Source organism: Canis lupus, chromosome 7, assembly GCF_011100685.1.
Source record: "Canis lupus familiaris isolate Mischka breed German Shepherd chromosome 7, alternate assembly UU_Cfam_GSD_1.0, whole genome shotgun sequence".
NCBI classification, from domain to species: domain Eukaryota; kingdom Metazoa; phylum Chordata; class Mammalia; order Carnivora; family Canidae; genus Canis; species Canis lupus.
In genome coordinates, this window is record NC_049228.1 from 42,926,601 (window position 1) to 42,952,742 (window position 26,142).

The 26,142-nt window shown below is 55.8% G+C and overlaps 2 protein-coding genes and 1 long non-coding RNA gene across 10 annotated transcripts; 1 reads left to right on the forward strand and 2 right to left on the reverse strand.

The window, feature by feature from the left end:
- Positions 1-19,959, reverse strand: ATP8B2 (ATPase phospholipid transporting 8B2). Of its 5 annotated transcripts, XM_038543231.1 has the most exons (28): positions 19,901-19,959; positions 18,043-18,110; positions 16,044-16,102; positions 15,631-15,744; positions 15,409-15,507; positions 15,067-15,128; positions 14,899-14,971; positions 14,119-14,189; positions 13,815-13,894; positions 12,833-12,991; positions 12,541-12,629; positions 10,417-10,613; positions 8,298-8,506; positions 7,596-7,639; positions 7,145-7,310; positions 6,847-7,035; positions 6,583-6,698; positions 6,333-6,497; positions 6,136-6,247; positions 5,929-6,034; positions 5,699-5,843; positions 5,368-5,551; positions 5,055-5,278; positions 4,816-4,899; positions 4,280-4,525; positions 3,996-4,134; positions 2,068-2,198; positions 1-1,815 (listed from the first exon to the last, which is right to left on the reverse strand). In XM_038543231.1, the coding sequence occupies exons 2-28, from the start codon at positions 18,071-18,073 to the stop codon at positions 1,537-1,539; spliced, it is 3,573 nt and encodes a 1,190-aa protein (XP_038399159.1). In that variant the 5' UTR covers positions 18,074-18,110; positions 19,901-19,959; the 3' UTR covers positions 1-1,536. The 5 variants fall into 5 exon arrangements, with proteins under 5 accessions (XP_038399159.1, XP_038399158.1, XP_038399157.1 ...); XM_038543230.1 differs by lacking the exons at positions 18,043-18,110; positions 19,901-19,959 and adding an exon at positions 17,332-17,482; XM_038543229.1 differs by lacking the exons at positions 18,043-18,110; positions 19,901-19,959 and adding an exon at positions 16,495-16,672.
- On the forward strand, positions 9,889-26,137 carry LOC102151891. Of its 3 annotated transcripts, XR_005362387.1 has the most exons (4): positions 9,889-10,189; positions 18,176-18,389; positions 23,924-24,830; positions 25,424-26,137. It is a non-coding gene; the product is annotated as an uncharacterized LOC102151891 (long non-coding RNA). The 3 variants fall into 3 exon arrangements; XR_005362386.1 differs by lacking the exon at positions 25,424-26,137 and having other exon boundaries at positions 9,961-10,189; positions 18,176-18,353; positions 23,924-24,770; XR_005362388.1 differs by lacking the exon at positions 25,424-26,137 and having other exon boundaries at positions 9,966-10,189; positions 18,176-18,297; positions 23,924-24,770.
- Positions 20,989-24,161, reverse strand: AQP10 (aquaporin 10). 2 transcript variants are annotated; one of them, XM_038543235.1, is made up of 6 exons: positions 23,937-24,161; positions 23,255-23,381; positions 22,510-22,647; positions 22,294-22,412; positions 21,861-22,078; positions 20,998-21,432 (listed from the first exon to the last, which is right to left on the reverse strand). In XM_038543235.1, exons 1-6 carry the CDS (start codon positions 24,039-24,041, stop codon positions 21,243-21,245), a joined length of 897 nt encoding a protein of 298 aa, XP_038399163.1. In that variant the 5' UTR covers positions 24,042-24,161; the 3' UTR covers positions 20,998-21,242. The 2 variants fall into 2 exon arrangements, with proteins under 2 accessions (XP_038399162.1, XP_038399163.1); XM_038543234.1 differs by having other exon boundaries at positions 20,989-21,432; positions 21,861-22,647.
- Positions 26,138-26,142: the final 5 nt, after the last annotated feature.

Below are 26,142 nucleotides of genomic sequence, written 5' to 3' on the forward strand. Positions count from 1 at the left end.
TTCTCAGAAACTGGAATTTTATAAAAAGGCATTTTTTCTCTTATGTCCATAAAATGATAGAATTCTTGCAAGTATAGAAATGTGTCATAAATTATACAGAATGTTCCTTAATTACAGCTCAATGCAACTTGGTACTGCCTCCCTCGCTAAAAAATGAGAGAGAACCAAAAAAATAATATATATATAGCTGTATATATATATATATTTATATATTTATATAATATAGACAAATCAAATATGAAAAAAAATCATTTCCTCTTTGGTATAAAAATCAGACTCTCACCTTGAGAGACACACAAACAGACATGATGTTGGGTTTGTAAACTGTGTGGCCAAAGGGACTTCCCTGTCAAGCTTCCCCTGCCCACCTCTCCCCACCCCCCCACCTGGCCCACCTCCCTGGAGGCTCCCACAGGACACCTGCACAGCTCTCCCCACTCCGTACCAGTCCTTAGCACCCCCCATACTACCAACACTGAACTGGTAACAACTAACTCAAGAGAAGCCTCATTTGGGGTGTAAATGGTGGGGAGAAAGGACAGCCACATTGGACCCTACCAGGCACTGCTACCCCAGCCCCCAACCCCATGGAAGCCAGCCAGCGGGTCCTGCCTCGCCTCATCCCCCTCCTCCTCCACACCACTGCCTGCTGCCTGGACCATGCTGGGCCCGGAGGGCTGGGTTCCACTTGTTCAGTGCAGGAACATGCCAAATGGAGGAGGGAAGACAGATACACTCTGCTGATGAACCCAGATCCACATCTAAAATGAACAGAATCTCTTTTTTTGGACTGCATCTTACACCCAGCTCAGTGAAAATGACGGGGAGCCCGAAACCAGCAGGACTCATGGGTCCAGGGACTGATACTTGTGTCAGGGGAAGGAACAGCACATCCCCCTCAAGCTGAGGAGGGAGTCAGCCTATCAGGGGGACAGTGCATCCCACCTCAGCCAGACCCAATAGAGGGCTCTGCAGCTGGATGGAAGTGCCCCTGAGCATCGGGATCTCAAGTCCCGCCATCCAGCCTGGTGGGGCGCTCCTGGGGGCCAGGTTCCTCTTCCCACAACACAGAAGTCGTTCAGAGGCCCCCTCCTCTTGCCAAATAAAAAACACAAAACCAAACTGGACACGACCACAAATCAAGGAGAGACATAGACAACATGAGGGGCCCACAGGCCCCAGCAGGCCGCTGGCTTCCCGGCAGGATACATTCTTGTGTGATTCAGGAACAGGGGCTCTTGGCCCCTCTGGGGAGTGGGAGTAAAAAAATACAGAGATTACAGTCTCCCCAGGGGCTCCAGGCAGGGCAGGGGCAGACCAATCTCAATCTCTTCCCGGTTTGGATTCCACATCTGATCCCTTCCCAAGGTGGCTCCTGCTGGCCTTGCCTCTGCACTGCCCTTGGGCCCCCTGTCTCCCGGCCCCCCCGCCCGGAGATGCTGATGGGACAGTCTGCAGGGAGGGATGCGAGCATGGCTGGGGGCCTGCAGTCCCAAGTAGCTGGCCCCTCACGGCTGGACCGCCCCGCGGTCACCGTCACTCCTTGAGAGGCTTGTCTGCCGCACTGCAGGGGCTGCTGGCACTGTCACTCTTCTTCCTGCGCAGGCTCTCTATCCAGTTGGAGCTGGAGCGCGTGGCAAAGCTGGCCAGTGCCAAGGAGCTGAGCCGCATGTTCTTGCCTGACATAATGAGCTCCCCGAAGCCCTCCTGGTGGGAGAAGGCGTAGCCCGAGCGACGTGAACTGGTGCGGCCCACCCGCCGCAGGCATCGGTGCTGGGCCTTCTGCTTCTTTCTCACCAGCTGGGTATAGCGGACCTGGTGGGGGAAGCGCAGGAGACAGGGCCACGTCGGTGATGGTGACAGTGATGGTGATGGGGCGGACATTATGGGCTGGACCCCAGAGCCTCTGGGATGAGAATCACTAGGGCCGCACAGGTGATGGGCCCACAAACAGCAGGTGACCCTGTCAACACGCAGGCTCCCACAGCCAAGAAGATGCAGCCATGCGGCCCTGCGACATCCCGTCCTGGTCCCCAGTCCCCCAGATCCCTTGGCCCGACTGCTCACCGTGTCAGAGAGATCAGGCTTCAGACTCAGCTTTAGGAACCGGAAGGCGACAACAGGCATGATGCAGACGACCGTGGTGAGAGTGATTGTCAGCCACACAGTGGGCTGGGCCAGGGTGTTCTGGGCATTGCCTGGGGACGCAAGCAGCCAGTGGCCAAGGGGTCACAGGCAGACCAGGGGCGCCCTATTAGCCCCGTCTCCATACCCAAGTCCTCCCTCCTCCCCAGATGTCTGACTCCCTGGATCTCGGGCTCATCTCCTTTCCTGGATGTCCCTGCCGTCACCCCCTTGTCAATCCTGATTCCTCCTACAACACCGGGCTCCATGTCCAAACTTCCCCGGGGGAAGTGGTGCAGCTCCAGCCTCCCTCACCCCAAGTCCAGGTCACCATCTGAGCCTCCAAACTGGTCACCACTTTCCACCTTTGCCCTCAGAGCCGTCTCACCCAGAAAACCCTCAGTGTCCTTTAAAAGTCACAGATGGATTTCCGACACTTCTTGCACATTACCCTCCAATGGCTTCCTATCATACTCAGATTAAAATTCAAAGTTCTGACCCTGAATAACAAGGGGTTAAGGACCTGGACCCCTTTTTACCCCCCACCCCCCACCCCACCAACCAGCCAGGCCCTGCCTTTGAACTCCAGCCTAGAACCTCACTTCCTCCACACACTCCTCCTCCGGCGCGGCCCCGCCTCCACAGCCCCTCCGCCGCCGCGGCCCCGCCTCCGTCCCGCCTCCACACGCCGCTTCACTGCAGCAGGGACCGCCTCCACACACCCCTCCTCTGCCACAGGGACCTCTAGGCAAGCCCCCCCAGCTCCTCTACTGCTTCCTCTTCCAGGCTCACTCTTCCTCTTTATTCAGATTTCTCTGTACCAAAGTTCTCTCTCTTCGGAGGGTCTTCCCTGACTCCTCTCCTGTATCTACCCTGCTTAATGGTTTTTATAAGACTTTTTTTTTTTTTTAAGATTTTTATTTATTTATTTGTGAGAGACACAGAGAGCAGCAGAGACACAGGCAGAGGGAGAAGCAGGCTCCCTATGGGCAGCCCAACGTGGGACTCAATCCCAGGACCCAGGATCACACCCTGAGCTGAAGGCAGGTGTTCAACCACTGAGCCACCCAGGTGTCCCTATAAGACTTATTAATTCTAGACGTTTCACCTATTAATCCATAAACTGCCCTTCTGTCTCCCTGAAATACAAAGTCAAAGAGAGCGAGGAGAGCCTGCTCTGTCAACTACTGCATCCCCAGCACCCAGGACAGTGGGGGGGCATACAGCAGGTGCCAACCACTCACCAAATGGATGGACAAACAGATCTAAATCCAACACACTGTGCCTCCCAAGTGGCCCTCTCTACCACCTCCAGCCCCACCAGCACCAGGGCTGAAAGCCCAGTCACTACGGTAGCTCCTCAATGACCATCAGATTCATCTTTCTAAACTAATCCTCTCTCTTTCTTCAAAACAAACAAAAACTCCTAGTAAAACCAATCGAAATCTGATAGCCTGGCATTCTGACCCCTCCCACTCCCTGGCTTTCTAGCCTCTCATCCAGCCCACTTACACTTCCAGCTCTCTGGCCTGGAATCAGACTCTTGTCCTAGCTCTGCTGGCAGCGGCCTCCCTGGGGGTTGTCCCTGACTACCCCGACCAGTCGTCTTGCTGACCATGAGGTCTGCTACCACTTGACCTCCCTTTGAGCCTGACTTCCATGTCCTGGCAGGACTTTCTTCACTTTAGTGGACGTGGGAGCCCTCTGAGGGCCAGGTCTGGGTCACAGACACCCAGACGTGCCCGCAGCACTTGCAGAACCCCCGACAGAGAGGAGGGCTGAACAAATGCTCACAACATGCCAATGAGCTACTGACTCCCTTCATCACAGAACAGCCCCTACTGATTCAAGAAGAAGCCACAGGGACTCACCCACAAACCGGAACTGGTTTGGAAACATATCGAAGAGCCCATTGCTGTGCATGGCAAAGAGGATGGCGAAGTAAACAGCTAGGCTGCCCCAGATGAAGAAGTGGTTGATGGCTGTCCAGTAGCCTGTGTCCAGCCCAATCTGGGAAAAGCAGGTGTCACAGGCAGAAAGAGCATCCCCCCCAAACCCTTCCTCATAACAGGAAGAGAACTTAGTGCCCAGGGTGGTCGCATGGACAGGAGGCTTACTCCTTCCAGGGGAGGGCAGGCCCTGGTCTGCCTCATACCTGCACGCTGACCACGATGACCAATGAAGTAGCCACAGTGACTGCAAAGGACTGGTAGTCAGCTAGCTGGGTACCATCATCCCGAGTAGCCTCAGCAAACACCCCATATGGGATGAAGAACATGAGCACGGAGGTATAGATGCCTCGGGCAATGCAGATGAAGAATTGGCGTTTGTTGAAGAGCAGGTTCAGCTGGCCTGGTTCATACAGCTTAGGGTACTCCATGCTCCGTTGCTCAGGGACGTCCTGCATGCAGGGGGCCAGGCGGGCCAGGAGGCTTCAGGAGGGCTAAAGGTACAGCCCACCCCGGCCGCCTCCTTCCCAAATTCTTTCATAGCGAGATCCAACCTCAAGCCCCCCCATCCATCTTTGTTCAGCAACCAGGAAAGTCACAGGGCGGCTGCAGCTGAGCCGGAGCATCAGCCACAGCCTCCTGTGTGTGGAGCATGGCCTGCCTGGGCCCCGTCTGTGTGCTTCCTCCCCAGAGCAGCCCATCCCTGCCCCCAGGCCCCCCGACCTCCCTCCATGTCCCTTACCTGGTCAAAGACCCCCATGGCTAGGACCGGAAGGGACGTGTACACGATGTTATAAAGGGTGATAAAATACTGATCGTAGACAGTCTGGGAAGAGAACAGAGAGCAAGATAGGAGTAAATACACACTCCTTCTTCAGGCAAAAGAAGGCTGCTGAGGGGCATGCAGGGCCCTAAGGGATTATCTGGAGCCTGTCTCTGCTCCCTCACAGACAGGCAAGCAGTGGGCTGTGGGCACCATACCTGGGCAGAGAAGCCGCAGAAGAAGCCAAACCAGAAGTGGACCATGGTGAAGGCAAAGTTCTTGTAGAAGAAATAGCAGAGGAACTTGCACATGCGCAGGTAGGACCAGCGCCCGTGGACCAGCAGGAGGCGCTGCAGGAACTTGAACTGGGAGAAGGAGTAGTCGGAGGCCAGCACAGCCTGGATGCCCTCCTGTCCACTGATGCCCACGCCAATGTGAGCCGCTGCAGAGACGAGAGCGCAGAGGATCCCACACCCAGCACCCCAGCAGGGCAGAGCCTCCCCAGCCCCCGCCCTGCAAATCCACACTCACTTTTGATCATGCTGACATCGTTGGCTCCATCCCCAATGGCGAGGGTCACGGCTTTCTTGTGTTTCTTAACCAGCTCCACCACTTGTGCCTTCTGCAGAGGGGTCACGCGGCAGCAGATGACAGCTTTGCATGCACAGGCCGTCTCCAGAAACTCCAGCTCCATGTCTGCCTCCAACGCATGGGCCTGGAACACAGAGCCTGAGAGAGCCCCACCTTCCCCGGGGTAGGCCCCACTGAGGTCAGGGCAGAAAGCACAGGGTAAGACGAATGGCCCTGTGGGGAGAAGCGTGCTCTGGAAGGACTGTGCCGCAGGAAGCATGGGGATGCTCACCAGGCTGTGCCCATTGATGACCAGAGCATACTCGCCAGCCACGGCCTCCAGGACAGAGGTGAGCTTGGCGGACGAACGCCTCTCCTGGCAAGTGAAGCCGTTTCCCACCGAGTGGGATGCATCCATCATCTTCTCCCGGGCTTTCCTGGGAAGGGGAAATGCCACCGTGGGCTTCCAGACGAGCGGGGGCTTCGAAGCGCAGGACGTCCGCCTGCAAGGCCTCCATCTACCTGAGCTCCTCCCGTACTTCCAGGACAGTGTGGCCAGTGACCACGAACACCTCTGTCATGTCATCCGTCAGCATCTTGCAAGAATAGCCGATGTTCACGGCCGTCTCTACCAATAGAGAGACAGTGAGGTCAGCACGCCCTCCAGCCCTAGGTCCTAGGCTCAGGCTGGGCCCAGATGCAGCTTCCTCTGCCCCAGTGGGCAATCACCTTGCTTATCTCCAGTCAGTACCCAAATCTTGATGTTGGCCAGCGTCAGGAGGGCAATGGTCTCCGGGACCCCCTGTTGAAGCTTGTCCTCAATGGCTGTTGCACCCAGCAACTGAAAATACCACAAGGGTTCCAGGCAGAAGAGGCCCAGGTGTGAGCCCCCCACGACCACCCTTGGCCCACCGTGTGGCCCATACCACCATGTCGCTCTCAACCTCCTCGTACACGCTGGCCAGCCTGTCCTCCCGGCTGTCCTGGGCCAGGCTGGCTTGCAGCCGCCTCTGGGCCCACGCCCCATAATACTCTTCATCCAGATCCTTGTAGGCCAGAACCAGGGTCCTCAGCCCTTCCCCTGCATACTCCTGGGGACAGAGCCGAGAAGGTCACCGTCTCCCCCAGCTCCCATGACACTGAGGTCAGAACCACAAGGCCTCTCATCACACCTACATTCAGGTGGTCCGTGGTGGTGCTGAGCAGCTCCGGGGTGGACGGGTGGAGTCTGTCCAGCAGGAGAGTGTCAGCCCCTTTGCAGTAGAGTCGGATCCTCCCTTCTGGATTGCGCACTATGATCGCGGCATGGGGAAAAGACCCAGAAAGACTCAGGCAGGCAAAGACCCCCCACTCTAACACAAACAAAGGCCACCCAGCCCCTCACCCACCCCAGGCCTTTATGCTGCCCCAAACACCTCCCGCAGCCAGGCCTGGCCTCACCGATGACTGACATCCGCTTGCGGATGTTATTGAAGTCCAGGATGGCCAGCAGCTGATAGGTGACGGCTGTGCCCATCTCGTGGACAGTGATGGTTTTGGGGGTGCGAGAGCGGAATACAAAACCGAAGTTCCTGGCTGCGGTGACCAGGGCCCCCTCGTCCGGGGACTGAGCCTTGTAGTACAGCTCCCCTGGGTGGGGAGGAAGGCACAAGCGGTGTTAGCAGCTGCCTGGGCCTCATGTCCTGCCCAAGAAGCCCCTGCCAGACTGGGGACAGTGCCAGCTAGCTCCTAGGCTCACCTTCGTTTTTTTCTTCTGACATGACAGTATGACACAGAGAAAGGAGGCGGAAGAACTCATGCGTGTGGGGGTCCCCCATCTTGACAGCCTCCAAGAGTGTAGAGTCCCAAAATAAGAACTTCTTGTCGGCCAGGGGATTGAAGGAGAAGTCGACGGGCTCTGGTCTCTAGAGAAGTCAGGAGAGCAACAAGCAGAGGCCGAGCCGTCAGGTTGCACCGCGGAGGGCTGTCCTTGCCTATTGTTCCTTGCCCTTCCAGAGGACAGCCCAGGACCCTGTGCTCTGCGGGCCCCAGATCCTCCCTTTTGCTACCAGTTCTTCCTGAAAACACACATTTCTCCCAACAGCCTCCACTTCTGGATCAAAGAACACCCCCCTCCTTACCATGCCCACTGTTACTGGGTGGGTGCCCCGCATTGTCGGCACAGAGTGACTATGGAGGCCAGACCTTACCTCTCCCAATTCAGCCTTGTGTCCCAGGACATCAAACACGTCCCCTGCACGTAGCCAGGACAGAAGGAGACATCACGTCAGAGCTATGAGCCTTGGGGAGGAGCCTCTAGGATAGAATCCCTGCAGGCATCTGGAACCCTCAACCCCAACCACCGAGCCACAGTCACAGGATTGCATTGCAGACCTCAAAACCCCACTCACGGCCCCCCCTACCCCCACCAGCTCTCCTGCTGGGACCCCAGGCCCCTCGGATGCCCTCACCCTGTAGGCCTCACCCCACATGCTAGCCGCAGGCCCGGGTTAGCACTGAGGGAGCTCCGTCTGCCTTGGAGTTGGGCCTCACACACCCCGTGGCTCGGCTGCGAGGCCACACTGGAGACCACGGTCACATTCCAGAGACTCCCAAGGGCACTGAACAGCAGGGTGGGGAGGGTCTAGCACCCCCTTTGCCACGATGCCGCCCTACACGGCTGCGGGGCTGAGACCAGGGGCAGGGCGTCAGCAGAGGAAGGGGAGGCACTCTGCGCTGCATCCTGACCCTGGGATACAGAGCCCATGAGGTCCCAGCCCCACAGACCCGAGCAGGAGGGAACAAATCCCAAATGACAAGGTGACCGCAGGTGCCCCTTGTATATGGGGGGAGCCCCTCGGGGGGGAGCCCCTCAGGGGGGAATGGGGTAGCGTGGGTCAGCGCGGCCCTACCGTAGCTGTGGCCGCTGATGGAGCACTTGCTGAAGACCATGATGTTCTGGGTGAGGGTGCCCGTCTTGTCAGAAAACACATACTCCACCTGACCCAGCTCCTCGTTCAGGGTGGTGGTGCGTGCCTCAGCAGGTGTCCGCTTCTTCGCACAAAACATTTTCTTGTCCCAATTGATGAAGTAGCTGTGGCCCAGGCGGATGACTTCCACACTGCACAGGGGACCAGTGGTGAGGCCCAGGCAGGAGCAGAGGAGGGCCCCCCAATGGGCCTTTGCCACAGGCCACCCTGCCCTGCCTGGGGAGGGAGACAGGATGGATGGAGGGGACACCCGGGCATGGACACCTGGGCGGGAAGGGCCAGGGGACCCTGAGAGTGCCTCCGGCCCCGGAGCCCGACCCTCAGGGACTCTCCAGACACGAAGGTGCAGAGGGCCTGGGGCCTGGGGCAGGCAGACAGACGGGATGGACAGCAGGGAGGGGGCTGCACACGAGGCACCAGGCCGGGTCTTACCTCAGGACTAACAACACAGAAACCATGCAGAGAAAACAAGAGAAAGTGTGTGAAGGAAGGAAGAGAAGCGAGAGCTGGTGAGAGCCCTGGCCCCTCATGGCCTGTGGCGCAGTGCAGGGCGGCCCCACACGGGGACATGGGACTGACCGCAGGGGGAAGTAACCCAGGCAACCCAGCTCGGCACTTCCCTCTGACCCCACGCCTAGGTCCACTGTCCTCTTGCTTGGGAAGGAGACCAAGCCAGGGGCAGCCTGGAATCCCGCATGCTGCTTGCTGCCAAGAGGGGTCCCCGCACCTTCCCCCCAGTATGTGGCTCACCCCCAACACAGCCCGGAACCTCATCAGACTCGGCAAGAGGCTTAGTGGCTACCTCGGACACTGGATGAACAGCAAGCCCAAGATGGAAGTCAGATAGCAGACCCACGGCAGCAGTGACCACCCTGTGTCTCCCAGCGCCAGGTCCTCCAATCTAGTCTCTGCCCCCCATCCCCTCCCCTACAACATCTATGAGGATAGGATAGGAACTCCGGTGGCCCTGGGCCTCCCAAGGTCATGTGGCCTGGGAGCCAGCGGCCAGCATTGTGGGTGCTAGGACTGTGGGGTGGTGGAGAGACCACGGGGGCACCTGGGGAGGCTGTGTGAATGACGCTGAGCCCTTGGCAAGAGTCCCGAGCATCCAGACAGGACTTCCTTTGCCACATACCAGGCACCCTCACCTCCCATGTGGTAAGGACACAGGGAAGGGGCTGTCTTCCCTTTTCCCCTCCCACTTATGCTTACAGGCCCAGGCCCCATTCACATTCTCTGTACCCAGACATCCCGGTGTCTCCTAGACCCTGTTCATGCTGCTCACTCTGCCAGCCAACACTTCCTGAAGCATTCCTGGAACTTTTTTTTAAAAGAATCTTTCAATGGCTTACTAAATACAAAGTCCACTGACAGAGCATCATTAAGAACCAGCTCAGCTGCCCAGTCATGCTCTGTGATGCTGCCAAACAATGACCATACCTAGGGTCCCATGTCCATGCCTTCAACTTCATCCAGCCCAGTCATCTCTTCCAAGAAGTCCTCCCTGATTAACTACCCAGGGAATGGTGGTCTTCCCACTCCATGCCTCCCATGTGACGTCACAATGGGAATGTGGGGTACCATGTGTCACCCTGTTGGCATCTCTCCTCCTTCCTAGCCCGCTGCTGGTGACGGCAGACACCCTCCTGTACACCTGTGACCCCCTCATGTTCCATACTAGCCTACAGGGAGAATGACTCCCAGGGCACTTGCTCCTGATTTGTTTTAGATTTCTCTATGAGGCTGAAGCACCTGGAGGGAAGGCGGCCCATCCTCAACATGTCTTTGCAGATGGCACAGCACAAATTTGGCACGTAAGCAACATGTACTGCATAAATCGATATGGTTTTGGTTCTAATACAGTCCAAAGGGCCAGGAAACCGTGATGAAGCTTGCTCCACACACAGATAAACAGAGTACAAGATACTTAAGGCCTAAAAAGGAGCTCCAGGTTCTTGCCCAAAGGTTTTGTTTTCACAGAAAAGTCTGCCAAGGGACCACCTGGGCTCCTTGGGAGACCCGGGGCAGAACAAGTGCTTACCTGACATAGAGCGATATGGGCACAACGGTGTTGAGGATGATGATGTAAGACCAAAAGGAGAGGAAGCCAGAGAAGAAGGCACTGTTCACTGCCTCGTCCCAGGGCAGGTAAACCTGGAAGCGCGTCCCAACCTCGTGCTCCCAGATGGCATTGCCAATGGCCAGGATCACCCCCATACACACCAGGAATCCAAAAATCTGGTGAGGAATGAGAAGCAGAGGCTAGGCTGCCACTTAGGAAGCCCCCAAAACCAAGCACACCCCTGAAGATCAGCACTCATACCCTAAATCCTCAAAAGCGCAGGCATCTTTAAAATGCTGGCATGAAAAAATAAATAAATAAATAAATAAATAAATAAATAAATAAATAAATAAAATGCTGGCATGAAAAAAAAGTAAAATAACATAAAATAACATAAAATAAAATAAAATAAAAAACAAAATAAAATAAAATAAAATAAATAAAATAAAATAACATAACATAAATAAAATAAAATAAAATAAAATAAAATAAAATAAAATAAAATAAAATAAAATGCTGGCATGTTCTCCTGGGAAGCACTCAGAACTGGTAAAAGGTTCCAGCTGACCAACAATCATGTGACCCTCGCTCTGAACATTTCTTTTTTTTTTTTTTTTTTTTTTTTTTAAATATTTTATTTATTTAGGATAGTCACAGAGAGAGAGAGAGAGAGAGAGAGAGAGGCAGAGACACAGGCAGAGGGAGAAGCAGGCTCCATGCACCGGGAGCCTGACGTGGGATTCGATCCCGGGTCTCCAGGATCGCGCCCTGGGCCAAAGGCAGGCGCCAAACCGCTGCGCCACCCAGGGATCCCGCTCTGAACATTTCTTAACCATGTGACGTGGGAGCTCAGACACCTGTACAGCTTCCAAACGGACACACTGGGGCCCTTCCCAGACAGAGGAGATGCGAGCAAGCTACCCTCAATGTGACAAGGCAACTCATCCATCTACCTGAACTGAGCCTCCACAAGCCAACAAAAATGCCAAGTTTCTGTAATGTTCACCATCTCATACAAATTGCCAGAAAAAATTTTTACCCTGGGAAACAAATTTTATCTTCATAAATATAGATTATTTGAAAGTAAAACATCTTTTAAAGATCGTAAAAGATTCTTTTAAAGATTTAAATCTTGTAACCCCCGAAAAAGGTTCATAAGAAGATTCTCTGGTGGTTAAAAGTAAAAAGCGGAGACTGATTTCAGACATGTTTCTGAAGCTCCATCCACCATGGATGCTTCGTAACCAAACAGGAATTGCCCAGGGGCCCAAGGACCGCCAGGGGGCGATATAAGCCTGTGCATGAGAGACTCAACGACCCTTGGCAGCGAGCGAGGTTTCAGCAAACCCTTTAAGGCTGGGGCTGGCCCCAACCTTGGCAAGCTGGCATGTGGGGGGTCAGCAGCAGGCAGTGGGGGCGCAAGAGGAGGAGAACCCAACAAGGAGCTCAAATTTCTAGTCAAACAAGACAAGGATTCAGGAATGGTCAAAAACTAAAACAGAGACTTTTCCTTTGGAATCATCCACTCTTAGAAGTCTGGGGAGGGACACCTGGGTGGCTCAGTGGTTGAGCATTTGCCTTTGGCTCAGGACATGATCCTGGGGTCCAGGATGGAGTCCCACATTAAGCTCCTTGTGGGGAGCCTGCTTCTCCCTCTTCCTGTGTGTCCCTGCCTCTCTTTGTCTCTCATGAATAAATAAATAAAATCTTTCTTAAAAAAAAAAGTCAGGGGAAAAGACCCCATTCATTATCCATCTGCCAAATGGAAATTTTTCTTTTAATTCCCTCTCCATCCCCATGAAGGCCTCCTTGTCCCTGCCAAAAGCAAACAGAAGGTCACATGCTGCAGCAAAGTACCACCATAACTGCAATCCAGAGAAGGGAAGATCTGTTTTAGCTCTCATCCAGTCCTTGATTCATCCACGTTCTGAAGGTTCTTTTAAATAACATCTACCAAGGCTCAAGGGAGCCTGAAATAAACGCTGCCTTTGAGTGGCTGACCTGTCAGTGGCTTCACTGCCAAAACCTGCAGCCTGACTACTGACCAGGGAGGGGAGGTGGGAGCAACGAGAACTGCCCGGGGACTCCTGGGAGGAGACTCACCCAGAGCACCAGTGTATTCATTAGGCGATCAATACTTGTTCTCTTGAACTTGGTCCTGCCACTGTTCTGCATCAGCTTAGTGTCAGGACCTAGAAAGGAATGGGAGAAGCTGGGGAAGCCAAACCACCAATGTGCCTCTGGGTTTTTACCCCCATCACCAGACTGCAGGACCTCAGGGTGGAGCAGTGATGCTGGCTGGAAATGTGCCTGGACAGAGGGCTCCTCCAGCTCCCCGGAGGGTGGCTGTGGCTCCACCACTCACTCTTCATTCCTGGGGCCCTGGGAGGCTCACCTGCAAAGACGACCAGCCCAAAGCACCACTCGGTGTTCCGCAGCACGCAGCCTCGCAGGAGCATGTTCTGGTTGCTCAGGGGGAACTTGCTCTCCTTCCAGTAAAGGGTCCCACTGAACTTGTCCAGCTTGTTGTTGGGAGGCTCGCAGACGACCTCACCTGAGCAGGAGACAGAATGCTGCCATTCCAGGCGCCGCTGACAGCCTTCCTATGAGCCAAGATACAGCTGAGAGAGGTGCCTCTGCACACGGCCAGGGGCTGAGGTTTGGTGACTTAGCAGGAAGAAAGAGCTGGCATGAACGGATATTAAAGGTACACATACCCTCCGGCCCTGTGATCCCACTGCGGGGACTCTGTTCTACAGAAACAACAGCATACGTCACAATGGGTTTACTCAAGCGTTCTCTGAACAGCAAAAAACTGGCAATGGAATGGTCAAGCAACATTGTACCGCATCAGCTCTGAGGAACATGACACAGCCAGTAAAAGGAACGAGGGAGGTTTCTGTAAACCATGATGCAACAAGATAACCTGATGGATTTAATAGGTAAGGAAAAGCAGGTGTAGAGATTTGGGTGCAGTACGATCCCAGGGCTTGGTGTTCACATCTGTATAAACAGAGTGTGGACAGATACGCACTAAAGGACCAGGGCACCTGGCTACCTAACAGGGTGGAAGGGAGGAGGTGTTTTTCTTATACACACTATAGTCTGGCCTTCTAACATATACCACTATTTGGAGCCAGATAAGAATAAACTGAATTTCTCTCAACACACACAGCAAGGAGGGAGGTATCAGCCATGAAGACCTCCTGTAACAGCCATGAACTCAAAAGTAGTGGTAGCCACCTTACATTGCTGACACTCCTCCACAAAGAAAAATCCAGGGAGCTGCATCACAGCAAAACGGAGAAGGTACAACTGAAACCCCAAAACCCAACCCGCCTCCTCTACCTGAAAGCCGCTTCTCCAAAATCACTCACCATCAAACTTGGCGAGCCTACTGATGTCTCCCAACTCCGAGGTGACTGGGATTGCCTGGCGCACTTTCATGTTGGTCTCTCTGGAAGGACAGCGTCCCTAAGTCCTGGCTCCCTTCACTTCCTCTAGACTCTATCTGGGAGCACCTGACCTTGGGGCATCACCTTCATTACTGAGTGTACTTCCACATACCCAAAGCCTTTCTGATCCCTAAATTTTTCAAAAGGTAGAGATCCCAGACCTGGTAATCTCTTCCAAAAAATTAGCTTTTTACCCTTAAGGAGACAGAAAATTTGTGACACTCACCCATCAAGTTCTGCTGTCTCTATGTAACACAGGCCATGGGGCTCACTGCTGCAAAGGAGGAGGAGATCCGCCTAGAGAGAAAGCCTGGTGAGAAGCCTGACAGCCAGCCCTCCACTCGCAATGCACTCCTTGTTGATCCTTCCTTCCCCTAAGGATTCTTGGTTTGCTTAGTCCCAAGTGTGAATGGCTAGAAAGAAGCCAGCCCAGGTATATTAATATGGCACAGAGGCTTCCCACCCAGGGCACCTCGGGGGCTCAGTCGGTTAAGCATCGGACTCTTGATTTCAGCTCAGGTTGTGATCTGAGGGTGGTGAGATAGAGCTCTGTGATGGGCTCTGCACTGAGCGTGGAGACTGCTTATGATTCTCCTCTCCCTCTGCCCCTCCCCCTTTCACGTGTGCGCACACATGCACTCTCTCTCAAAAAGTAAATAAATAGGGCAGCCCTGGTGGCGCAGTGGTTTAGCGCCACCTGCAGCCCAGGGTGTGATCCTGGAGACCTGGGATCAAGTCCCGCGTCGGGCTCCCTGCATAGAGCCTGCTTCTCCCTCTGCCTGTGTCTCTGCCTCTCTCTCTCTGTATCTCTCATGAATAAGTAAATTAAAAAAAAAAAAAAGTAAATAAATAAAATTAAATTTAAAAAAAGAAGCTCCCCACTCAAGAAAGTTCAATCCACAGATAATTATGAGACAGTAATAAATGAAGAAAGACTTATTTCTCTGCCAAAAAAAAAAAAAAGAGGAAGAGACTTGCAGGCCCAGAGGGCCACCTTGTCCCTTACCGCCACAAACTGATTATTTTCTAGCTTGATAATATCACCAACACAGACATTCATCCACTGCTCTTGCTGGAGGCTGAGGCAATGAGAAGACAGAGAAGAAGCCGTCAGAGAGAAGTTCCCAGGGGGCCCCTTCCTCCTGGCGGCCCTCTGTCCCCAACAGATACTCACCTTCCATTGATGAGCACTTGAGACTGCCGGTTATTCACCTGGTTATCACTCTTGTGGCGGAACTGAAAAGAACTAAGAACAGTAAGACACCTTCCTTCCCCCCCTCCTAGGGACTGAGATGATCAGTGGGATGCAAAGTGTGCTGGGTCCTCATCTCCAGTGCACCTATCCACAGATTGCCTCTTTCTGTGGCTCTGCCCCCTGCCCTTGGCCAAGATGCCACGGATCTAGGGGCCAGGTGGGGGATGGCATGGTCCCCAAGGACCAGTCCCAGGCAGAGGAGAGCATGTTGGGAGTAGGGGTGAGGAAGACGTGCAGGAATGGAAGAATGGAAGCACTCACATAGTCATCAGTGGCATCTTTCACAGCTGTGATGGCAAGGACAAGAACCAAAGGCACTATGGTGGTGAACCAGGACAGGGAAGACACCTGCGGGATCAACTGCAAGAGAAAAGAGGGCATGGCTCTGAGGCCCCATCCCATGTGCCTCAGCCCCCTAATCTGACCTTGCTCCTAGACTTTACTTGGCTTCGTGAGTTGCAAGTTTCCCTATAGGACACTCACCTGCAGAATGAGAAGGAACAGGAAGTAGGTATTGGCAACTTCCTGGAACTGCTCAAAGAGGTTGACGGGCAGGAAGGTGAGAATATTGTACTTGGAGGTTTTGATGCAGTTACTCTGCGACAATGGGAGAGAAGATTACCAGACAGCCTCCAATCCCAACCCAGAACCAGGAGGAGGTTGCCCCCCTGCTTCGACACTTCCCAAACCTCTGCCCCTAAAAGCTAGTAATCACAGGTGTGGGAGGGGGAAGTGGCGGAGAGAAGACAGTCTTGTGGGGTCCAGGTGAAGGTAAGAAAAAATAGGTATGGAAAGCGGTTGGGGGGTGGGGTTCCCTGCCCTGGCCCCAGCCTAAAGGGGGCCTGTGCCCTCTGGCCCTCAGGAGGATGGAGCAGGTGGGGGCTACAGTCACTCACCGCATACTGGAACTTCTCGTTGTATTCTCGGTCATTGGCTCGTGCCCTCCTTTCTTCTTCTGCAATAGAACGATGCTGCAATCAGGAGGAGCAAACAGGAGGCCTGACAAGATGTCAGGCCTACCCATTTTGTGGGGTTTCCAGTGAGGGCCCTTGGCCCTTTCCAGAGTACTCAATTTTAAGGAGCTGGTGCCACATGTGAGGTGTCACTTGGTTCTTCCCTCTTACCACCAGCCTGGCCAATCGGCTCTGCAGGCATTCATTCACAAGACAAGACCAACAAGTCAAGGTCTTCTGCTAGGGGCACTCACATCCCCTCCCCCACCCCTTTAATTAACACCTTAGTCATTATGGCCTCAGGAATCCTCAGAGGAACAGCAGCTGCAGACATAGACCTTCCTTCCCCTGGGAGCCCCTGCAGATCTGGTTGGAGCACTGCCCTCTTCCTAACCTGGGGGTGGGGTGAGTGGCAAGACGGTGGTCACCAGGTCACTGTGCTCTGCAACTGCTCTGCGGCAGCATCCCAGCTCACAGCCCCACGTGCGTACCCCCTCCAGGAGCCTTTGCTCATCACATGTCACCAGCAGAGCCTTCTGACTGGCCCACAATGACATCACCTTATTTCAAAGCCCGTCTTCAGGCAGGAGAAGGGGGGGTCAGGGATATGGGTCATGCAGACCAAGACAGCAACAGCAGTGAAGGAGGCAGGAACAGGGTGGACTTTACAGGGCTGGCCACCTGCACACCTCGCCCTCAAACAACTACCACTAACTGAGTGACAGATGCGCTACACCCATCTTCAACACCCGCTGATGGGGGACGGCAGGCACCAAGTCCATGTCCCAGAACATGGGGCTGTCCTGTGAAGGGTCCTCCAGCCCACCTCTGAGGGTCACAAGGGCCACAGGCCGAAAAAGAGGGGCTTCCTGGGGGGCAGGCAACACAAGGCACTCAACCTATGCTAAAGCCAAAGGCAGGATTCCAGGCCCCTGCCACCAGCCTTGCAAAAACCCCTGCAGAGCTCAGAACAGCACCCTCTGCCTACTCAAGGCTCCTTCCCCGCGTGGCACTTTACTCCCAGAAACCTCCCCGGGGGGCCTGGGGCCTGAGCCCCCAGCATCCTCAACAAGGACCATGCAAGAGAGAGGCGGGAGCAGATCCTCTGGAGCCAGGATCTCAGGGCCTGGCAAGGAGAGGCCCAGGGAAGGCTGGGGAAGGCTGCGGACAACACAACTTGGGGGAGGGGGGCACGAGCTCGGGAGAGCTACCAGGCGCCGCCTCCCGTTACCTGTCCCCCAAGAGGGCTTCTTTCTGCTCCAGGAGAGGGGCGCCCCGGCCCGGGCCCACTTCTCGGGCATCTCCTTGGGGACCGTCATGATCCCGGTTTGAGCGGGGGAGAGCGGGCGGTCCGCGGTCGTCCTCGGCCTCAGCGGCGCCGACGCGGCAGCCCCCCGGGCAGGCGCACCAGCCGCGGCCGCTCACAGGGGAGCCCCGGCCGTCGGGCGCGCGCCCCACCTGCAGCCCGGGCCATGCCCGCGGCCGCCGCCCCCAACCCCGCCGCCCGCGCGCCCAGTGGCCGGAGCGCCGCGGCCCGGCTCCACCCTCCGCCCGCCCCCCGCCCGCAGGGCCGCGCTTGCCAGCGCCGCGTAGGCGAAACCCGCGAAGCCCCGCCCCTGGGGGGGGCAGCGTTGTCTGGGTAACCGCTTTCCTCCCGCCCCCGCCCGCAGGGAAAGCGGGAGGGCCGCACGGATGGAGAAAGGAGAAGAGACGTGGGAACCCAGTGCCCCAGGCCCTAGGCGAGGCGTTCAGGTGCCCCTGGCGCCCCGGGCTCCCCCCAGGGTTGTGATCCGGGCTCCCCCCAGGGTTGTGATCCGCCCTCCCCCAGATTCACTGCGGCTAGTCCGTCCCTCAGCTCCCTGAGCCACAGTATAACACCCAGTCTCAATGACACAGGGCCTCCACTTCCCCCACCCCCCGCCCCTCGCTGCCCCCGTCTTACCTGGGGGGCGCTTTTGTGCACACAGTGCCATCTCACCCAGCAAGGTCCCAGCAATCCCATGGGAGACCCTGCAGGAAGGTGACATATGTGTGAGGTCAGAAAGCCAAGGGTAACCCTTCATTCCCCTCTGCAGAGGCCTCAGCCCTGGATACGTGTGTGTCAGAACTGCCAGTCTACAAAAGCCAAGACCTGCAGAGAAGGAAGCAGACAAGAAGGAGAAATGGCCAGACAGACAGGAGGAGCACAGCACTCAGGGTACCCATCCCCGCAGCAATGGATGCTCCCCTGTGCCCTCCTGGTGGCCATGAGAGGTGCCTGTGTTTACTGGAAAGCAGAGTTTCCAAAGGGTAGGGTGGAGGGAACCTGAGCCAGGAAACACCTGGCAGAGCCTCAGGAAACAGTGGGCAAGCTCCACCCTTCTCAAAATGCTTATAATCCTGCCATCCCACACTGCTGGGGCTTCCATTCTCACCTCCTCCAGGGGAGCTCACACTACAGGCCTGGGCTTCATTTCCTGAACAGGTCCCCAAACCACTTCCTCTCACTTCCTGGGTCAGCAGAGGGGCCTTGCCCACTGTGCTGGGGAGTCACCCTCTCTCTCCCTCCCCACAAGCCCAGCCCCGCCAGGATGGCAGTAGATACAGGCTCAGGGAGCATCACACAGGTCTTTGTTTTTCCTTCCATCTTACCATGTCCCTTTCACCTAAAAAGGTAAAAGGTCTGGCCTAGGAGACAGGGTCAGAGCCTCATCCCTATTGCCAGCCAGGCCCTGGGTCCTCTTGTCACCTCCTCTTTCTCTGTCTGGGTGAAAAGCCTTCCCCCTCATCTGTTCCCTTGTCCAGGGCCTCCGAGGCACAGCCTGCCAGCCTGTCAGCCCAAAAAGATACTGATTGCCTGTCTGACCAACCTCTATAATTACAGACTCTGGCCACAGCCTGTCACCCACACCAGCCATCCCTTTACTAACTCAGACTCCCTTTCTGAACCCCAGGTCAGGCAGAAAGCCAGAAGTCCTCTTCCTCCCCGACCCTTCCCAACACTGATCTTGCCAAGGGTGCCTGGCTCAGGAGGAAAAAACTTCATCCATGTTTGGGAGATGCCAAGCCCTCCTCCAGGGGCCCTGGCCAGGGTCTCCACCCAGTCTAGAGCATGAGTCACAGCAGGGTGGGGTGTGGAGGAAGAGGCTAAAGGAGAAGATGGGAGGGTGGGCACCACAAGTTCCATAGCCAGCCCCACCCTCCAAAAGAGAGTCCATCAAGAAACACCACCAGCCTGAAGATCTGGGCTTGAGTCCTACGAAAGAATTAATGAAGGGACCACACACACTCTTAGGATTCCCGAGTCTGGACACAGATCAGGAAAGTTGTTTTACTTCTAAGGCCCTGAGGAGAATGAAAGCTGACTTGCTCCCAGAACTCATCCCCTCTGGGGCTCTGGTGGGGAGGGAGCAAGAGTGGGAGACATGGGGGACGGCACTCGCTTCTCCCCAGGCTCCTACAGCCTGGGTTTCTTTAACACTAGGCACACCAGCCACGTTGCCCTGCCCATCACCCGGCCCCAGCCCCCTCTGCAGCCACATTTAGAATAAAAATAGCCGGCTCTGGGAGGAAGGCAGTGCTCCTCCTCTGGCCGGGCCCCCACTCCCTTCCAGCCCGAAGCCTAAGCCGGGAAGACGGACCCCTTCTCCCAGAGAAGGTTGGCAGGTCAAGGGGACGGCAGGAAATGGGATCCCGTACCCCTTCCGTGGTCAGGGTCAGACTCCTCCTGGGGCCCCCTCCAGAGACGCATCCCTCACCCTACAAGTGTCGGGCGGCACTCCCCGCCGCGCCGCCCCCTCCCTTCAGCCCCCCTGCCTCACCTCAGCGCGCGGCGCCGGGCGCCCGCCCCGGCCGCCCCGTCCAGCCCATGCCGGGGGCTGCGGCGGGGGGCGCTCGGCTCGGCTCCCCCGGGCTCCCGCCCCCAGCTGCAGCCCCGCTCCCCCGGGGCTCGGCCCGCTACTTTGTGTCAGTTTCGGCCGCAGCGGGGCGGAAGTGACGGAGTCGGCGGCAGAGGCGGGGGGCGGGCGGGGGCTTTGGGGAGGAGGAGAGGGGGAGGGAAGGAGGGAGCCGCCATCTTTGTGCGGGGCGGGGGATTGGGGGTCTTAACCCTTCCGAGCCGTGGCCCCCGCCCCTCCCGCGGCACCTCCATCCCGGAGCACCTCCACCCCGGGACCCCTCCATCCCGCGGCCCCTGCACCCAGGGGCCCCTCCATCCCACGGCGCTCCACCCAGGGGCCCCTCCATCCCACGGCCCCTCCACCCAGGGGCCCCTCCATCCCACCGCCCCTCCACCCAGGGGCCCCTCCATCCCACCGCCCCTCCACCCAGGGGCCCCTCCATCCCACGGCCCCTTCATCCAGGGGCACCTCCACCCAGGGGCCCCTCCACCTCACCGCACGTCTCCAGTCGGCCAGAGAGTAACGAGCCCAGACGTTTTTTGTTTTTTGTTTTTTTTTTTTAAGTTCATTTACTTAAGTAATCTGCACACCCAACATGGGGCTCCAACTCACGGCCTCCGAGATCAACTGGCAAGTCCTCCGACTGAGCCAGCCGGGCACCCCAAAGGGAGCCCTGGCGCTCTTATTCACTGGAAAGGGTCCCGGGAGGGCGGCCAGGTAGGGGCGTGAGAGCGAGCCTCCCCCGCCCCCCCCGCCCCCCCCCCCCCCCCCCCCCGCGGCCCCAGAGTCAGGGCCTTACTCCTGGGCGCACCGCACCCCTCTCCGGGAGGGATGGCTGGAGCGTCTGGGCACCGGGCTGTGCCTCAGTTCTCCCCCTGCGCTCCCGGTCGTCTCCTCGCCACCTGGGGAGCTGCCCCGCGAGGCTGCGCAGAGGTCTTGGGGCTAGGAGCCCCCCTCACCGAGGCTGCCCGCCCCCCACCCCACCCCGGGCCCCTCCAGGGTGCACCCTTTGGCGGCCACTGGGAGGCTCTTCGTCCGCGGAAGCCATCATTGTCCCAAGACCTGCTGGGGGGGGGGGGGGGGAGCAAGGAGGGCCAGCGGGAGGGGCCTGGCGCGGGGTTACCGCCCCGTCCAAGTATCCTGCCCAGTTCAGGGGAAAGGATGGCTTGAAGAGCGAACTGGTACAGAGAATGTCTTGTCACCAGCCCTGGGTCTCTGGCCCTCTCCAGTGTCCACAAGGGAGATGAGGGCTGCAATGTCAGAATCATAGCTTACACTGAGCGGAGGCAGGAATTTCCAAGTCTGAAGCTTTATGTTGGGCAAACTCTAGATCCTGAGCCGGCTCTGACTCTTCAGAATGGTGGAGAGCCACCAGCAGCTGATATGTGGCTGTGCCAAGAGTAGCCCCTACCAGAGGGGCCACTACAGGCACCCACCACCAGCCATTACCAGCACTACAAGAGAAGGACACAAGATGACCTCAGGGCTGGCTCCCCTAGCCTTCATGGCAGACTGGGGGCAGTACCTAGTGCACTCTTGAAAGCAGTTCCTGGGGAGCTTCAACAGCATGGCACTTAAGAGACCCCAGGAGAGCCTGGTCCAGCCTCTTGCCTTAGGGAATTATCTGAATATATCCATTTTGCTGATGAGGTCGCTACTGCCCAAGGAGGTCATATGATATGCCCAAGAACACCATCTCTACAGTTTGTATGGGAAGGGAGTAGGAGGTAAGAGGCAAAGGGAGAACCAGGGCTTAGATGAGGGACATTGTCCTAACAGGCCAGGAGAACTATGCAAGAGGAGAGAGCTGGGACCTAGACTCAGAGCCCTTCGCAGAGGGAGGAGAGTGCAGGTACTGGAGAGGGACGCTGTCCTCTCTCACCTGAAGACTTCAGGGCCCCAACCGGCCACGTAGGTGAAAAGCCGTGGGCCCAGGTCCCGGGCGGGGTTGAGTGGGAACCCACAGTTGGCACCCATGGATAGCCCAATGGCCAGGATCAGCAGCCCAACAGCCACAGGCTCCAGACCCGCAGGCACTCCTTTGTTCCGTGTGTCCAGGATGGCCAAGATCCCCACAATCAGGATCCCTGTGCCCAGAACCTTGGGGTCAACAGAGGCAGAGGAGCCCCCATAAGCTGCCAGATGGTCCAACTGTTCTTTCTCACCCAAGCATCCTAGGCCACCAGCCCATGTCATCTGACTTTGTCCAATACAGGAATGGGGGTGGTGCTGAAATAGACCCAACCCCACATTCCCCAGGGCCAGAGGGGACAAGGCAAAGACTGGGGCTTTTCCAACTCTCCCTTCACAGTTACCTGATCCAGGAAGCCATTGTTCAGGGACAGATAAGGGGCAGGGTAGGTGGCAAATATGGAGGCCGTCTCCTTGGGGCCCATCACTGTCAGGTTCCCACCTGTATAGTTCTGTAGGGCATCTGCAGGGGAGAAGGACACCCAGGATTTCCATCTTCATTGGCTCAAAATCACTGCAAGGCACTCCTAGCCACATGCAGATGCTCCTGACCACATTACCGTAATAGAGAGCATAGGTGGCTCCTGAAGCACAGAAAGCAGACAGAAGCTGCACCAGGCAGTAAATGGGGAGCTTGGCCCAGGGGAGGCGTCCCAGGAGGCACATGGCCAGGGAGAAGGCTGGATTCAGGTGGGCCCCTTTAGCGATCCAGAAAAGAAAACAACATCCATTAAGTGCCACTGCCAGGCACACACCAGGTACTACTGCTACTCTTCACGACTTTGAAAAATTTTTTACTTATTTAAAATAGTATTCCCAGCGTAGGGCTCAAACTCACAATCCTGAGATCAAGAGTCACACACTCCTCTGAGCCTGCCAGGTGCCCCTGCCACCCCCCTACTCCTCAGGCAGATGTGTCAGGAAGCTGAGGCTCAACCGGATCACACAAGAAAGCCCCAGATCTTCCTAAGACAGTGTTCACATCTCAGGGCTGCAGCCAGGCACACTGACAATAGCACCTGTCTGGGGACCAGCAGGTGATGACTCCAGAGGGCTTCAGCAGGGGACACAAGAAGGCAAGCACTTACCCTAACGCTTTGCCAAAGATCTCTGCCTAAGTGAGTTCAGGAGACACACACACAGGGGAGGGGCTGGACCCAGCCCAAGGCATATCCCAGTCATCCCAGTCCAAGGCACCGGTCAAGCTCAAGGAGACAATGTTTATGAGTCACTGGAGGATCTGCCATCTACCCACACTCACGTGCATGTTCTGTCCCAAGGATGACCAGTTCCCACCCTCCTCACCTGAAACATTACCACTCACGTAGATGGCTATCGTAACAGCTAGGGAGGCAGCCAGGAACATGGTGAAGAAGTTGCCTTTGCCTTCTCCACTGGTGACAGCTTGTGCCACAGCACCCTGAGTGAGGATCTGGTAGGAGAGGAAAGATGAGGAACGAGAACCAGGAACAGGGAGCCCCAGGAACAGGGAGCCCGGGCAACCAGAGGGGGACAGAGCACCTGGCAAAGCCAGAGGAACAGCCAGGGTTGTTGAATGAGCAGGAGTCGACAGGGAAGGGAGAAAAACACATGGAGGGAAAATAAAGGAGAGATGTGAAGGACGAGTGACAACAGGGAAGGAGGATGAGAGATGGACAGGAATGGAAGGGACAAGGGCAGGGAGAGAAATGATGGGCAGGGACGCCTACGTGGCTCAGTGGTTGAGTTTCTGTCTTGGCTCAGGGCATAATCCCTGGTCCGGGGATCCAGTCCCACATCAGGATCCCCACAGGGAGCCTGCTTCTCCCTCTGCCTGTGTCTCTGCCTCTCTCTGGGTCTCTCACATGAAGAAAAGGGAAGGGAAGGGGAGGGGAGGGGAGGGGAGGGAAGGGAGAGAATTGATAGGCAGTTAAAGAAGGGAGACACCAAGAGGAGCCAAAAACTTCTCCCCACCTCCCCTCTTTCCTTCCCCAGTTACCCAGCCTACCATGAGCACGAACACTCCCAGAAACTCTGCCAGGCACTGTCGGACCAGGTGGCTGCGGATCTGGAGCCTGCTCTTGACTTTGGCCAGGGGGTGGCTGTAGGCCATGGTGAGGACACCCTGTCTCTGGCTGCTGCTCCCTCCGTCTGCATAGGCACACGAGTAGTGCCTGCCAGATAAGGAACAGACTTTAAAACCAATTACCTCAGCTCTTGAACAGCAGTATCTGTACACGTGTGTAGGCTAAGGACATAGAGATGATGGGAGAATGTCCAAGGACAAGCTTGGTGCACGACCAGAGCCTGGAGTTTGCCCGGGCTCTGTGTACTTTGTCTGCCATTGTCATTCTTCCTGTGCTGATGGGCAGGAGGAAGTGTCCTGCATCAATGCAGGTGGCCTCGACCACCCTGGAAGGAAGCACCACTCCTCCCACTCTGCTCATGAGGGACTGGAGACCCTCAGGACTCTCCAAGGCCACACAGCTACTTAAGGGCTAAGCCTGAATTCAAATCCAGATCTTCTGACTCTCCATCCCCTATTGCACAATGCTTTTCATGTGGAATGCGAAGTGTTTCTTCCATTTGGATGCTTACAAAGTTCCACAGTCATCCAGAGAAGCTGGGCCAACGACCAGAAGCTGCAGAAATGAAATCCACTCGGTGAACACTTGCACTTCCCTCGTGCAGAGCTCACCTTGGTTAGAAAGTGCTACAGCTTTGTGTCCCCTGCCATGGCTAAAGGAGCACTTTTTGCCCACAGGGAGCCCCACCCCCCCCTTCTCTGGATGCTTGCCACCCTGATTCTGCATAACACAGAGCCACCACTTCCTACTTCTTATCACAAGCCTCCAATTAGCTTCATTCAACTATGAGTCAAATTCCAGACCTGGGGAGCAGGGTGAGCAAAATACAGTGTGTGTTCTCCCATAGAGCATGTTCTTCTGGTAGGTGGAAACATACACATGAAGATACTATATATAGTTTACAAGGTTCTTGAGAGGTGGGCCCCATAAGCCCCAGGTTCTAATGCAATAGTGGGCATATCTGTACGCAGTAGTTCTTTACTGGGTTTAGTGGATATCAGAATGCTCTACACGCAGGTGCCCATTCAGGGGCAATGCACCCATTTCCCAGCTGCTGGGAATATCAGATGCTGAGAGCACACACCTGTTTCCCTCGTGGTACTACCTTCCATGGCTTAAGATGGCTTCACCCAAGGTGACATGCTCTCCTATAGGGTTCATGTCAACAACTGGTTGATGCAGGGATACAACGACCTGGCCTCTTTGCCTCAATACAGAACAACCCTGAAGGGTCACTCTAGCTTCAAAGTCCCCTTAGCATTAGCTGAGGCTTCTCTTGCAACTTCCTTGTGTCAGTCCCCACTCTGCCTCATCCTGCCTTCAACTTCCTAGCATTTGTATCCCCAGAGAGTGCTAGCACCCCCAAGAAACCTTGCTCATGTCTCTTTTCATCTTTGTCTTTTCCCAGGGAACCCAATTTAAGAGTTGGTGTCAGGAGTGGTTCCACAAAATCTAGAACGGAATTTGGGCGATCACTCACGGGCTGGTTGACAAGAACTCTATCATGGTAGTAGGTAGAATATGGATCGTCTCTAGCTTGAAATAATGCAATGATTAAAACGGCCAGCAGTGGGCAGCTGGAAGCGGTGACTGGTTGGAAGGACATGCACTTGTGCAGTATCTCCAGCACTGAAGAAGAGGCTGAGGGAAATGGTCACTGGGTTCTGCAAAACCCATCACCAAGCAAAGGCAGACCGCAAAAGCCACTGGGCTCCCTTGACAGCATTTCAGGAAAGCCTAACCTCTTGCAACCAGTGAGCATTAGAGTGGAGGACCAGCTCAGATGTGAAGTGTATGAGTAGCAGAGTTTTAGAGAAAGTGCAATTCTCAGCCCCAGTAGGTTTCCTGTGTCAAGGGTAGGGTCCTGAAAGAAAAAGGGTAGGATCCTGACACTTGAGATAGGGACATCTGGGTAGATGCAACTAAGAATCCTGAATCCCGATTCCTCTGAACCTTCTCTCAAATCATTTTGATTTTCCTTTGTCTCTAGTGTTCTGAAGTAGTGTGGGTTTATTTTTTTCCTTGCTATTTAGCATGTAGCGGGTCTTTCAGGTTAGAAGTAAAATTCTCGGGCAGCCCCGGTGGCTCAGTGGTTTAGCGCCACCTTCAGCCCAGGGCCTGATCCTG